The 15,428-nt window shown below is 50.8% G+C and overlaps 1 protein-coding gene across 2 annotated transcripts; it reads left to right on the top strand.

Annotated features, from left to right (window-relative positions):
* Positions 1-2,468: 2,468 nt before the first annotated feature.
* CDKN1A (cyclin dependent kinase inhibitor 1A) lies at positions 2,469-10,657 on the top strand. 2 transcript variants are annotated; one of them, XM_059400587.1, is made up of 3 exons: positions 2,469-2,555; positions 6,965-7,414; positions 9,108-10,657. In XM_059400587.1, the coding sequence occupies exons 2-3, from the start codon at positions 6,970-6,972 to the stop codon at positions 9,155-9,157; spliced, it is 495 nt and encodes a 164-aa protein (XP_059256570.1). In that variant the 5' UTR covers positions 2,469-2,555; positions 6,965-6,969; the 3' UTR covers positions 9,158-10,657. The 2 variants fall into 2 exon arrangements, with proteins under 2 accessions (XP_059256570.1, XP_059256569.1); XM_059400586.1 differs by having other exon boundaries at positions 6,959-7,414.
* The last annotated feature ends 4,771 nt before the right edge of the window (positions 10,658-15,428 follow it).

Raw genomic sequence — 15,428 nt, 5'->3', positions numbered from 1 at the left:
TTGAAGTGCTTGAAAACCAAGGGGATTCAAGGCAGTTGGAGGATATGCTTGTCTTCTGCTGGACATTTGACAACCCAGCCTTTGGGTATGTGTGCGTTTTGGGGATGGGGGCAGGGAAGGGATTGGTCCTGGGGTCTTGGCTTTTGTGAGGCCCTCCTGATGTCCAGATATAGTCCTGGTCTGAGTCCAATATCAGGCAGGCAAAGGAGTCTGGTGCGGTGCCTTCCCACCCCTACTGGGGTTCCTATGCCAGCAGCAGAGAAGACCTGTCCTCCCTGAGGTCAGCTGCGTTAGAGGAAGAAGATGGGGCATGTCTGGGCAGAGATTTCCAGACACTGAACAGTCCTAGATGTCAGTAATTGTAGCTGCTCCAAGCCTGGGTTCTATTTTTTTAGAGGGATTTCTGTTCAAAGTAACATTCTGTTCTCTGTAATTTTTTAAAAAATATTTTATTTATTTGACAGAGAGAGAGAGGGAGAAAGAGATCACAAGTAGGCAGAGAGGCAGGCAGAGAGAGAAGGAGAAACAAGCTCCCTGCTGAACAGAGAGCCCAGCGCAGGGCTTGATCCCAGGACCCTGAGATCATGACCTAAGCTGAAGGCAGAGGTTTAACCCACTGAGCCACCAGGTGCTTTCAAAAGATTAAAAAATTTATTTTAGTGTTCCTTTTTTTTTTTTTTTTGTCTGTTTGTTTGTTTAAAGTAAGCTGTATGGGCTGCCCGAGTGGCTCAGTCCATTAAGGGTCTGCCTTCAGCCCAGGTCATGATCCCAGGGTCCTGGGATAGAGTCCAACATCAGCCTCCTCGCTCAGCAGGAAACCTGCTTCTCCTTTTGCCTGCTGCTTCCTCCTGCTTGTGCTCCTTTGCTCTCTCGCTCTCTCTCTCTGGCAAACGAAGAAATAAAATCTTAAAAAAAAAAAAATAAAGTAAGCTCTATGCCCAACATGGCCCTTGAACTCAGACCTCGAGAGCAAGAGTCATACGTTCTCCTGACTGAGCCAGCCAGGCACCCACCCCTGTTCTCTGCCATTTTTTAAAAGCAAAAACTACAAATGTTTTAGGTGAAAGGAGGAAACAAAAATGGGGTGCAAGAGGGGCTAGTGGTGGGAAGTGGGTGGGAGGAAATGGTCACCTCATTTGCTTCTGACCCACCAGTGAGAAGCACAAGTGGATATTTCTAGAATTGTCTTTCATCGGTGTCACCTCTGCACACTGCCTGAAAATGAGGGGTGCTGGGGCTTCCCTTTCTAGATCCACTTTTAATAGAGAGGGCAGCAAGCAGAGAGCTGGGGGAGGCAATAGGCCTATGCTCCAGCCCGAGCTATTTATTTACTATGTGACCTGAGTCAGGTCACTGAACTTCTCTGAGCCTCAGTTTCCCCAGGAGTGTAAGTGAATTGTTTGAGAGAAAATCCGGGAGATAATTTGCTTACCAAATCCTCTCCCCTTCCTAGCCAACAAATCTGTTGCAATCAGGGGCATCTGGGTGGCTCCGTGGGTTAACCATCTGCCTTCAACTCAGGTCATGATCCAGGGGTCCTGGGATTGAGCCCCAAAGTGGACTCCCTGATCAGCGGGGAGCCTGCTTCTTCTTCTCCCCCATCCTTCCCCTCTCCCCTTCTCTCTCTCCCCTTTCCCCTGCCCCTACTCTTGCTTCTCTCTCTCTCACTTTCTCTCAAATAAGTAAGAAAAATCTTTAAAACAATATTTGCAATCATAGGAATCTCTGCTATTCAGGTGAGAAGGAGGTGGATGTGGGCCTTGAGGAGGAGGCATAGGGAGGTTAGTTCAAGGTATGATTTACCCCATTTCCTGATTTCTTCTAGAGACCTGGTTGGCTCTTTTTTGAGAAGGATTCCCAAATCCCTCCTTCCTTAAGACTTTTGACAAGCAACAACTTCGCATCCCTTTAGTTCTGAGGACCTTGATTTCCTCACTGTGAAATAAAGGGGATCGAATCCTGTTCTGGTCTCCAAGATGCTTTGCTGGGGTGTCTGGGTTCTTCAGGTGGTGCTTAGGGAGGGGGTGTCCAGTGAGGGATCCGTGGGAATAGCGGTGGTAGAGTGGGCTTTTCCGGGAATTGCAAAGCGAGGTACATCTTTGTTATTATTTATGGAGTTTTATCTATTAATGTCATACCTCGTGTTTTCAGGGCCAGAGAAAGGGCTCGCGTCCTAAGAATGCCATCCTTTCGTGGGGAGTGCTAACTCACAGCCCAATTCAAACAACCCGGATTTGGGGCTTCGTTGGGGGTGACATGTGTCAAGCACAGAGGCCCAGGCGCGGGCTTGGGGAAGGAGGGAAGCGCCCGCTTGCAGCACGCGACGTTGGCATCTGAGCTCGGAGGTTTCAGAGCGCTGGCCGGCTGCGCACGGTGACCCGCGGCAGCAGAAGGGGCGGTCCCCGGCCCTCGGTGGGCGGAGCCCTCGTACGTCAATCCTATATAAGGGCAGCGCCGGGCGGTGCCAGCCGAGGTGTGAGCTGCTGCCCGAGACCGTGGCTTGGAGAGCGGGAGCCAGGCGCTGATTCACCGAGCCACCGAGACCCTCCGAAGAGGTGAGGGAATCGTGGCAGGCAAGAGCGAACGCTGGGCTGGCGGCTCGGAGCGGAGCTCGTCCGTGTGTGTGTGTGTGTGTGTGTGTGTGTGTGTGTGTGTGTGGTTTTTACAGGTGAACGCCGTGCGTGGGTCTGGGTTTTGTTCCCACGGGTGTTGCTGTACCGGGCGCTTGTGACGGAGGTAGGGCAGTGTCGGAGACCCCGGCCGGCGAGAGACAGGGCTCCGCTGAAACCGAGCAGCGGCGAGGGGAGGCGTGGACCCGCGCGCCACGGGCCCCCGCGCGGCTCCCTGTGGCGGCGAGCGGATGAAGCTCCTGAGCGCCGAGCCCCGGGAGGGGCGGGGAACGCCGTGCAGAGCAGGTTCACTCGCGATCCGCTCCCGGGCGGCTCTAGGATCCAATCCGCGCCGTCTCCGCCCAGACCCCTGAGGTCTGGGTCCCCGACGCCTCCGTGTCCGCCACCGGCTGGGCGCTGAGGTCAGAGCGGGCTGTGTCCCTGGTCCTTGGGAACGTGTTGGGACACGTCCTTTAAGGGCAATCGAGGAGGTGACTCACGGTGACAAGGAGACCCCGGGAAACTGGCTGGGTGAGGTCAGAGCTCCGCCCCGGCTGGGGGACAATGGCCCCCCAGAAATCGGCTTCGCGGCCCTCCGCGGTCCCTGTCCTCTCGTCGGCACCGTGACTGTTTGGCTGGCAGCCAGTGTTCTCAGGGAAGCCGGGACATCAGGAGGGCCTGGACTGGTGTCCGGTCCCCGCCTCGGAGAGCGCCCTCGAGGACCCAGAGCTGTGGCCCTGCGCGGGGTGAGCTTGCGCCAGGAGTCAGTTTGAGAAGAGCAGGAGTGTGACACACTTCTCTTCCATCGCGCCCGCAGAGCCCCCGCCCAGCCTGCCCTTGGGTCAGGGCGCCGTACTCCGCCGCGGGAGCCGAGCCCTGCACTGCGGAGCAGCGGGGCGCGCAGCCCACGCCCGGGGAGGGAAGGCGCTGAGAGGTCACATTGGAGGGTGGGACTTTGGGGGGCGCGACGCTGCTCAGGGACTCTGAAAGCCGCATCCGGTAGCCCCCGGTGTCCCCCATCAAACTACCCTCTCCGAGGACGACAGGACTTAGCGGAGCAGGAGGACTAGTCGTTCTTTAGGCGCCGCCGCCCAGAGCGGGCCACAGTGCATCCGCCCTGTCGGGGGCCCTTGGGGGACACTGGCGCCCTCTTTGTGCGAAGAAGAATCTGGGAATTTGGTTTGGCACTTTAGGGTGCCCAGACAGCTCCCCCGCCCTTCCCTCTCTCCACGTCGCGTTTCGAGTAAGACTTTCGAGCGGTTTTGTTTTCCTTGCTTTCGTCTATTTTTATTTTCCAGGGATCTGACTCATCCCGTGCTTTGGGCGTGGAGATAAGGTGGAGGGACCAAACCTCTGCGCGGCTGTGCGTGCGGAGTGTGTGTGTGTGTGTGTGTTTCTGTCACAGAGGAGCGCGGTTTCCCAACAGTGGCGGGGCTTTCGGAAGCCTGGCTAGCTCAGCGTGACGTGTTTGCGGCCCCCGGCACCCCCCCTTCGCCCCTCCCTACCCGAGGGTGACGCTGCAGCCTGAGTGGAAGCGAAGTTTTGGCGGGCGGGGAGGACTTTGCAGGAAACTGACTCATCACAACTCCCTGCTGCTGTCCAAGGCTCTGCCCACGCACCTCCGACCCTGCGCGTGATTTCCTGGCGACCAGCGCCCCCTTCCGGCCTCGGCGCGAATAGCAAGCACGCCTTCCCGCGGAATGCCGCTTCGCCCGCCTTTCCTTCCCGCCTCGCTTCTCCTTGGGCTGAGCGGCATCTGCGAACGCCCCTTGGGAAGAGTACCCATTGGTTCAGCAATGTGTACCGAGTTCTTACTGTTTACTTCGGAATTGAAATTGGTTGAAGTCTGAGGCACGAAGGCTAACAAAGGAAGCTATTCTCAGTTACCTGTAAAACAAGGGTTTGTGTTTCAGAGTTTTTCCTGTACTGGGAGTTATGATAATGGGAGTGAGATCAGGTTTTGATGGGAAGCCTATGAGAGCCATAAGGGCAGGGATGGTAGGAGGGAGGATCCTGCCTGGATTCGGGTCATATCTTCAGCTCCTCGAAGCCAGGGAACATCCAGCTTCCTGATAAAATCCTAGGCATGCTCCTCCTAGAGCCAATGAGGCACTGAGACCCAGAATGTCTGTTTGGGCCATTCTGTGTACCTCCCTTGAATGGCAAACTAAGAGTGCCTATCTGGGAAACTGCCAAACACCTGCTTAAATCCCTTTTTAAAAAAATCTGTATTTTTAAAAAGCCCCCTACGTGATTCTGCTGGGCTGAATCACAGAAACCCCTTCCTGGGCTAGGAGCACAAAACTAGAGAGGGAGTGGGGATGAACACCAGAGCACAGCTGGGTTCAAATCCTGGCTGTGCTGCTGCTTGTGAGCTGTGTTACCTTGGGCAAGTTACTTAACTTCTCTGAGGCTTAGTTACTTTGTTTAAAAAAAAAAAAAAGGAGCAAATATACCCACTCTCAAATATATCCACTCCTTTAGGAAAATTAATATTGGTAAACTTATTAGAACAGACTCTGACACATAAAAATACATAAGTAAATCCTGACCCTTGCCCTGAAGAGAGTGGGTGAAAGTTATTTGAGGACTCTGCCCACTGCACTGTGTAACTCCCCCCATGGGGCAGTGGCCCTTGGCCTTTCTGGTTTTCTGATTTAGGGGCAAGCTTCATATCTCTCCAAACTCTTGCCCTTTAAACTTGCTCTGAGGTCACCTAGTGCCTCCCCCTCTCCCATAAGCTGTGTGAGGTGGGGTAGGGAGGGGTAACTGTGGCAAGGGTCCCAGGCTTCCTGCCCCAGGAGATCACTCAGCAGAGCTTTCACCCTCCGAGCCTGCAGAGCAGGACTTGTCCTCAGGAAGACCCAGTCCCTGCCAAGGTTGCCCAGCCGCTCAGCCCTGGCATCAGGCCAGAACAGGGCAGGTGGGGGCTGGCACCTCGTCATGAGCACACTCACCCTCGCTTTTCCCTCTTCTGAAGTGGGAAGGGAGGAACCTGGTAGACCGGCCACATCTAATTTTCTTTGCCTGCAAAATGGGTTCCTGGGACACAGCAAACATGGGGCAGGGGCTTCCAGGCTGTCTAGACTACAGATCACCCAATGTGCCTGGCAGGATGTGGCTCAGCCTGGGAGAAATCCTCACCCAGCCCTGCCCAGCCCTGCCCCTCCTCACCCCCAGGCCTCCTGCCTGATGACATCCTTGGGAAAGGCCCTCAGCACATAGCACCTGTCAGCTGGTGTCTGAAGGAGCTGGTGGCCAGGGGGCACCGACATAGAGAAGGCTCGGGAAGAACTGAACACAGAGAGAGAGAAACACTTCTGTTTTCCGAGCCCTTCCACATCCAAGTGCTTCTCTAAGCATGATACCTACGGTAACTGAAGTTAATCCTCACGTCTGTCCTCTGAGACATGCAGTTACTGTCTCCATTTTACAGACGAGGCAGATAGAGCCCAGAGAAGTCAAGCTACTTGTCCAGGGTCACCCAGCAGAGCCTGGATTCCAACCGAGGCCATCCTACTCCAGAGCCCTGGCTCTTAACCACAAAATACAGCCTCTCACCTCTGTTCTATTGCCTTGCCTAAAGGGACTCCCTGACCGATTGCTTGAGTGTGCTTCTACAGTCCCATTTTATAGATGAGAAACCTGGGGCCCAGAGACATTAAGTGACTTTTAATATTTTTAATTTTTAAAAAATGTTAAGGGATTCTTTAAAGTTTACATAGTAAGCAGCAGAGCTAGGACCACTAGGTGCTTTTTTTGTTTTTGTTTGTTTGTTTGTTTTTTGTTTTGTTTTTGTTTTTGTTTTTATCCCAAAGACCAGAACTTTTGAATTTCAGAACAGTTATGCCACATGGACATCTGGGTGGAGGGATTCAGGAGCCCAGAGGAGCTGTCAGCCTGTCCTTTCCCTTGGGACCTGACCTTTTGGCCAGGGCTGGGGTTGGGAAGCTGCTGGACTCTGGTAATTCACACGTACTTGGGGCATTCATGCCCATGAGGGACACCTCAGGGGGAAACAAATTGATTTTAGCTGATAATACCTGGTAGTAAACAGGACTCTGATCCCTCCTGTTGCAATAAACTTGTCTTTGTTGACATAACCTGTCCTTCAGCTGCCCACTCCCCCAGTGACCTTGCGGTGCTAGGATGGCTGAGTTCTGTCCCCACCCAGTGGCTGTTGACTGGGGGCTGGGGTGGCCTCTGGGAGGGAGATGGTGGCAAATCAACTGGAAGGAGCCAGAGAGACCTCATGTTCTCATAGGAAGGTGTCCTGCGAGCTCGCATAGCAGAGCTCGGCCTGGTAAGATAGGGTGTGACCTCCCGAGTGACCGGGCCTTGTGTCTCAGCCACAGGTGACATGGAGGAGCCATCCAGGGAATACCGGCAGATCCCTCGGGGCAGCAAAGCTTGCCGCCGGCTCTTCGGCCCCGTGGACAGTGAGCAGCTGCGGCGAGACTGTGACGCGCTGATGGCCGGCTGCGTGCAGGAGGCCCAGGAGCGATGGAACTTCGACTTCATCACTGAGACGCCGCTGGAGGGCGACTTTGCCTGGGAGCGTGTGTGGGGCCTGGGCCTGCCCAAGCTCTACCTGCCTACGGGGTCCCGGGGGGGCCGGGATGACCTGGGAGGGGGCAAGTGGCCCAGCCCTTCGTCTGGCCTGCTTCAGGGGACCGCTCAGGAGGACCATCTGGACCTGTCGCTCTCCTGCACCCTCATGCCTCACTCCCCTGAGCGGCCAGAGGGATCCCCAGGGGCGCCTAGCACCTCTCAGGGCCGGAAACGGCGGCAGACCAGCATGACAGGTGAGGACGGGTGCAGGAAAGGACACTGAGGGGGCCTCTCAGAGTTCATGGTGCAAGGGTCTGGCCTGTCAGGTCCAGCTCGCTCACTGGGCCAAAAGGGAAACAGGCCCAGAGAGGGGAGGCAACTTGCCTGAGGTCACACAACAGGTCTGCAGCTAAGACCAGCTAGCTAACATTTAATATATGCCAGTTCCCTTATAAAATAGTCTTTCTTTCGTTTGTTCTTTCTTTCTTTAGATTTATTTTTTTATTTACCAGAGAGAGAGAGAGAGAGAAAAAGCATGAGCAGGGGGAGGGGCAGAGGGAGAGGAAGAAACAGACTCCCCACTGAGCAGGGAGCCCAACACGGGGCTCAATCTCAGGACCCTGGGATCATGACCTGAGCCAAAGGTAGACGTGTGACTGACTGAGCCACCCCGGGGCCCCTAAGGTGGTTTCTAAGGTGGATTTCATTTAATCCTCATAGCAGGCCTATACCATATGGCACTCTTGCCACTCTTTTATCGAAGAGGAAATGAGGCTCTGAGTGGTGGAGTGGTTTGCTTAAGGTCCCACAGCAAATTTACAGTGTAGAGAAAACTAATGAGAGCAGTCTCCTAGCTACCCTATCCAAACCTAACTCACCTTCCCCATCACACACATCTGCCCCCTGCCTTCCCAGCCTCGTTTTTTTTCTCTTTGGCATCTTGTTCCTTTGTCTGCTTTTACTCTCAACAGCTACTGCCTTATCTGGGTGTTGTCCGTCTCCCTCAGGAGTGTATTATCTCCATGAGAAAGAAATCTGCATCTCTCTTGTTTGTTGCCAAATCTCCAACACCTAGGACAGCGTCTGGCATATAGTAGGTGCTTGATTTAAAAAAAAAAAAAAAAAAAAGAATGAGCAATGCTGACCTTTGAGGCACTTCTTATGGCAGGGCCCAGACCAAAGCCATTAGAGCATTTCATTCGGTCCTTAGAGCACTGCACCAATGTCAGCTTCATATTATACATGAGAAAACAGGCTTGGAGAGGAGCAGTCGAGAATCCCATGGCACCTGGGTGGCTCAGCTGGTAAAGCGTCTGACTCTTGGTCTCAGCTCAGGTCTTGATCTCGGTGTCATGAGTTCAAGCCCTGTGTTGGGCTCCATGCTGGGCGTGGAGCCTTCTTAAAAAAAGAAAGAATCCCGTGGAAACTTGCAGCTGGATCAGAACTAAGAACACAGACCATAATAATACTAGCTCACATTTACGTGGCTGAGTCACTGCACAGAAGACTTGTCATGGATTATCTAATAGCATTTCTGGAGCAGTGCTGTTTAACGGAATTCTGGGGTGATGCAAATGTCCAGTGCCAGTGGGCACAAATAGCCACTGAGAATTTAACATGTGGCTGGTGTGACTGAGAAACTGAATTTCTCATTTTATTTTAGTTCATTTCATTTAACTACACAGGGCTGCTGGCTGCTTTAGTGGAGCAGGCCCACACATGGAGGTCTGGTTATCGTTGGCCACTTCTGTGAAGGGTAGCGGGATGCTCTCTGTAATGCTCTCCTGGGGGGCAGAGTGGAAGTTTCCAGAGTCCTCCCCTGCACTTGGCAATGTGTCGTTTTGGCTCTAGGGGAGGGGTCCCTGCCCCCTCTGTGTGTGCTTTAGGTGGATAGCTCAGCTGGGCCCTCTGCCTCCTGGTCGGCTGACTTCTGTTTTCTTTTTCCAGATTTCTATCACTCCAAACGCCGGCGGATCTTCTCCAAGAGGAAGCCCTAATCCATTCACTGGAAGCCTCAAGCTCCTAGATACGAGAGTTCCTTTCCGGCCCCCTCCCCATAACCCCCCTACCCTCCCCTTCTACACCTTTTGCCTTTAGCCCTTCAGTTTGTGCGTCTTAATTATTATTTGTGTTTTAATTTAAACTCCTCCTCTTGTATATATCCTGCTTGCCACCACCATCCCCCAACGCCTCCCCAGCCTTTGGCATTTAGAATTATTTAAAAAACCATTAGACAAGAGAACGATAGGCTTATTAGAGTGCTAGGTATTTAAGATGTCTTCACCTTATGGGGAATGAAGATGTCTTCATCCCCATTTGCGTGCTCCCAGAGGTCAGGTGGGGCTGGCCTGACCCTCCCCTGCTGGGTGGTGCTCTCCTGAGGAGCCCGCTGCCTCTGTTATAAAATCCCACCCCTTTTCTGTATTCCCAAACCTTATACAATGCTTTATAATTTGAGAAGTAAATAGCACTTTGAAGGGGGCTCCACAGGATGGGAGCATCATCAAAACTTTGAAGTCCCCTCACCTTCTCTAAGGTAGGACAGGGTGACCTTGAAGTGGGCACAGCCTGGAACATGGCTGGGGACGTGGCACTCTCCTCGCCTTTGATGCCCCACTCTGTCCTGTGAAGGCCTGGGAGAAGGTAGGGTCCTGTAGCAAACCACCCCACCTCCCCTTATCCCTCTGCCACCACAGGGGAGCCAGTCTCAACATTTGGCCTCCCCTGCACTTTTCTAGAAGCCCCAGGTGCCTCTCTTTTCTAGCTGGGCTTTCAGGTCCCTCTCTGTCCCCCCACCCCATACCCTTTCCCTCTAGTACCTTCTCAGCCCTGGGTGGCAGCTCTGGGGTGCCTATCCCCCCAGCTCAGTGGACTGGGAGGAGAAGGGGTATGCTAGAAGTAGGGGGGTCCCTAGTTCTACCTCAAGCAGCTCAAGTGGCGGTCATCTCCTCCTCTTGCCTTCTGGGGCAGAGGTCTGGGGTGGTCGGACAGGCCTTCTTGAGTGGGGAATCTCTCTGTCAGGGGCATGTTGTTGTGGGGAGCAGAATTTTCTAGGAAGGGAAGGGTGACACTGGCCCCTAGAACTCACCCAAGGACTTTTCCCACTGCCCCCCTTCCTTCTCCCATTTCATTGCACTTTGAATAGCAGCTGAACAAGGAGTCAGAGGTTTTAAGACGGTGGGGGTAGAGGCTGTGGCTACGGCTTGCTGAGTGGGCTCAGATGGAACTGGGAGTTGTGAGCTGTTGTCTTTCTTGGCACGGAGCCAGGAGCCCCTGGAGGCCCCAAAGCACTTAATCTGACCCCAAACACCTTAAGCTCACAAACATCCTGGCTTGGACTGTTTCCTCCTAGCCCCTCATGTGTCCTGGTTCTCCTGTCTCCATCTAGACTGTAAGCCTCTGAAGGGCAGGAACAAGTCCTGTACTGCTCTGTGTCCCTCACAGCCTCTCCCACAGTGCTGGTATACAGCAGGTGCTAAATAAATATTTCTTAGTGACTTGACGTGTACTGTGATCATTATACCTCATCATTTGTAAGACCGAGTAGGTGGAAGTTTTTTGGGTCATTGCTACAGTTCTAACAATCGAGCATTTCAAGTTAAAAAAGGCAGACAGCTTAACAAACAGAAAGACCATGCAGCAAAAGACACAGCAAAACAAAAACAGTAAACATCCACACCTTGGCAAAGATCATCCTGGCCAATATTTGGGTTCATTGTTTGGCCTTTTTAAGTAAAGAACATACTGTTAGTCACCAGGGAAATGCAAATCATTACTCACTGGGGGAAATGCACATTAAAACCACAATAAGATAACGCTGTACACCTACCAGAATGACTAAAACGAAAAGACTGACATTGCCAAGTGTGGGCAAGGATAGGGAACAGCCAGAACTCTTAAATCTTACAGACGGAAGTATAACCTAGCTCACCTACTTTAGAAAACTGCTTGACAATACCTTAAAAGATGGCTCTCCTGGGTGCCTGGGTGGCTCAGTTGCTTGGGCATCTGCCTTTGGCTCAGGTTGTGATCCCCAGGTCCTGGGATCAAGCCTTGCATCTGGGCTCCCTGCTCAGTGGGAAGCCTGCTTCTCCCTCTCCCGCTTCCCCTGCTAGTGTTCCCTCTCTCACTGTGTCTCTTGCTCTGTATCAAATAAATAAATAAATAAATAAATCATTTTTTTTAAAAAGATGGCTTCCCTCATGTCTGCTGTGTGACTCAGGAATTCCATTCCTAAGTTTGTTCTCAAGAGAAATCAGTACATATTTCTACCAGACGAATGTTTCTAGCAGCGTTATTCTTGACAGATCCAAACTGGGAACAACCCAAATGTTCATACAAGAATAGATATGTAGGGACACCTGGGTGGCTCAGTCAATGAAGCGTCTGCCTCCAGCTCAGGTCATGTTCCTGGGGTCCTGGGATTGAACTCCTCATTGGACTTCTTGCTCAGCGTGGACAGCCTGTTTCTCCCTCTCCCTCTGCCTGCAGCTTTCCCTGCTTGTGCTCTCTCTCTCTCTCTGTGTTAAGTAAATAAAGAAAATCTTAAAACAAGAATAGATGTATGGATTGCGGTAACTTTCTGTAGTGAAGTACTACACGACATTAAAAAGAACAAAGTGACCCACAACTCTAATCTTCGATGAAGCAGGAAAGAATATCCAATGGGAAAAAAACACAGTCTCTTCAACAAATGGTTCTGGGACAACAGGACAGCTACAAGCAAAAGAATGAAACTAGGCTACTTCCTCAAACCAAATAAAATAAACTCAAAATAGATAAAGGTCAGATGTGAGATAGAAATCCATCAAGATCCTAGAGAAAGCAGGCAACAACCTCTGTGACTTTGGCCGCAGCAACTTCTTACTAGACGTGTCTCTGGAGGCAAGGGAAACAGAAGCAAAAATGAACTACTGAGACCTCATCAAGATAAAAAGCTTCTGCACAGCAAAGGAAACAATCAGAAAAACTAAAAGGCAGCCTATAGAATGGGAGAAAATATTTGCAAATGATATATCAGAAAAGAGCTGGTATCCAAGATCTATAAAGAACTTATCAAACTCAACACGCAAAGAAAAAATAATCCAATCAAGGAAGGGGCAGAAGATATGAAAAAGTATTTTTTCAAGGAAGACATCCAGATGGCCAACAGACACATGAAGAGATGCTCAACATCACTCATCGGCAGGGAAATACAAATCAAAACCAGGATGAGATGTCACCTCACACCCATCAGAATGGCTAAAATTAACACAAGAAACAATAGGTGTTGGCAAGAATGCAGAGAAAGGGGAATCCTCTTAGTGCCTGTTGGCGGGAATTCAACTGGGGCAGCCATGCTGGAAAACAGTATGGCGGTTCCTCAAAAAGTTAAAAATAGAGCTGCCCTATAACCCAGCAATGGCATTACTAGGTATTTATCTAAAACATACAAAAATAGTGATTCAAGGGGGCACATGAACCCCAATGTTTAAAGCAACATTATCAACCATAGCCAAATCATGGAAGGAGTCCAAATGTCCATCAACAGATGAATGGATAAAGAAGATGTGGTATAGATATTTATATACAATGGAATATTATTCAGTCATGAGAAAGAATGAAATCTTGCCATTTGCAACAATGTGGATGGAACTAGAAGGTATTATGCTAAGCGAAATAAGTCAGAGAAAGACAAATACTGTATGATCTCACTCACATGGGGAATTTAAGAAGCAAAAGATGAACTTAGGGGAAGGGAAGGAAAAATAAGATAAAAACAGAGAGGGTGAAAAACCATAGGAGTCTATTTAAGAGAACAAACTAAGGGGTACCAGGGTGGCTCAGTCAGTTAAGTGTCTGACTCCAGATTTCGATTCAGGTCATGATCTCAGGATTGTGAGATCAAGCCCAGCGTCAGGCTCTGCACTCAGTAAGGAGTCAGTAGGGAGGATCTCTCCCTCTCCCTCTGCTCCTCCTCCCAACCCATGAGTGCTTGCGCGCGTGCTCTCTCTCTCTCTCTCTCTCAAATAAATAAATAAATAAACCTAAAAAATAAGAGAATAAACTTCAGGTTGTGGAGGGAGGGTGGGGGGATGGGCTAATGGATGATGGGTATTAAAGAGAGCACACGTGATGAGAATCAGGTATGCTACATAAGTGATGAGTCACTAAATTCTACTCCTGGAACCAGTATCACACTATCTAGAATTTAGATAAAATTTTGAGGGGCACCTGGGTGGCTCAGTAGTTAAGCATCTGCCTTTGGCTCAGGTCATGATTCCAGGGTCCTGAGATCAAGCCCTGCATAGGACTCCTTGCTTGGTAGGAAGTCTGCTTCTCCCTCTCCCACTCTCCTTGCTTATATTAACTCTATCACTGTCTCTGTCAAATAAAGAAATAAAAATCTTAAATAAATAGAGTTTTGAAAAAATAAAAAGAGAACAAAGTAGTTTACATGCATGTTCTGATTATTTATAACTAGCCACTCTAAGACTTTAGTGGCTTAAAATTTATTTGCTTCTGATTCTGCAATTTGGCCAAGAACTACTTTTCAAATGTTGGATAATTCTCTGCTTTTGGGGGCATGGCTTTGTTCCAGAACCCCAGTGGTCTGAGTTAGGGCTCTCCCACTGGGGCGTCTCAGAGACTTCACACTGTCTACTCATCTCCCATGGATATTTCTAGTACCAGGGGATACACTGGCTCCTATGTCCCGAGGGCTTGTCCTATCGCAGGGACTTGGCACGGAGCCCTCTTCTGTTCTGGACTCCGCTCAAACACGGCAGCTCCCATGTCATCCAGCCACTTGGCCGGAGTGGTAATAGAGAGCTTCCAAAGTCCAAACAGACTCACAAGTGCTATGCCTCTTTTTAGGGGGAACATGTCCACAGTACAATGACTCGTCCTTTCCTCTAGAGGGAATGTCCCAACATGTTCCAGTTCATCTGACCACTGAAAACATTACCTGGTAGGTTTCTGAATTTTTGTAGGAAATGTGAACACGACCCCCCCCCCCTTTTTAAATCCCCTTTCTTGAAATAGATTGGAAAGAATGCACTGGCCATATTATGAGCTTCTTCCAGTCAGAGGCCATGTAGACTATTCTAGCAAAGATACCATATCTGATACAATATCTGCAATTAGGGCTACTATGTGGGTAGCTGTGGATTGCCGTGCTTCACTTGCAGCATAGGGAGGACTGAGTGGGGGTCTGATGGGGACCTCCTGGCATACTCTAGGGCTTTGAGAGTAATGCTCATCTCTGCACTTCTGCTTGCTCTGTGGTATTGTTTCTAATTTACCGTCTTGACAGCTAGGATAATTTTAGAGACTTCCACTCCATCCTTCTTTCCATAATGGCTCTTATTCCACAGATAAAAGAACCAATCATGAGGGTTCTGCCAACTGCTAAATATATCTGCCCCAATTTGCACTCAGGGGCTGGGAGAGGAGCACAGAGTCAGTCCACCTGCCTCCCGAGACTCTGAGATGCACCAGGCCGGAACTCCGTTTTCACCCAGCCTCGCATGTCCCCCTCCTCTAAAAGGAGCCTAGGATGGTATTTTGGGTCACCCGGTACTGGTCTAAGCTCAGACTCTGTACCTAATAGACCTCAAGAGAGCTTTTCCACACTGTGCAGCTATTCTGGTAAATAGCCAGAGGGCACTTTGAAGGGAAGAATTGAGGAAATATTTTAGTATACTTACAGTGATTATATAGGTCTTTTTCTTGGATCAGTGAGTCTGGGTATGAGAACAGGCTCATACTCGGCAGCTGGGTGAGAGATTCTGATTTTCTGTCATAGCAGCTGGTATCAGCTTCTGCTCACTGCTCCCCCCCCAAAATCAGGTGGTTCAGTCAAGCAATGTTCCATTAACTCCCCTCTCTTACCCTTGGGAACGCCCCCGCCACAGGGCTCTGGCTACCCATCAGGCCTTGCATCTACCTTGCCTCTGATGATTAAGTGGTTCCATGCAGCCTCTGCTCCTCCCGAATCTTGGTGTGTCCGCTGACGGTGGCCCCGGCATTCCATGACAGCATCTCCAAGGCAGCACCGAGATGCGTCCTTTATGGCTTTGAGAAGGGAGGGTCTTCTGGGCCCTCATGGGGATGACAGTGAGCTGGTGGGTCCTCACACAATAAGTCCATTCTATCTTGGCGCTTTCTAACCCCTCCCTGCTCTCTTCCAGGGTGTTTCAGCATCGCCCCCTCTCCGACAGCAGACCGTTGCTCTGTCAAACTTTAAGCACTAGCCAACTCCCCCCTGGGTTAGGACCAGCTCCAGGA

The sequence above is a fragment of the Mustela nigripes genome, chromosome 5 (genome assembly GCF_022355385.1).
Source record: "Mustela nigripes isolate SB6536 chromosome 5, MUSNIG.SB6536, whole genome shotgun sequence".
In the NCBI taxonomy this organism is placed as follows: domain Eukaryota; kingdom Metazoa; phylum Chordata; class Mammalia; order Carnivora; family Mustelidae; genus Mustela; species Mustela nigripes.
This window is presented reverse-complemented; position numbering and strand designations above follow the sequence as displayed.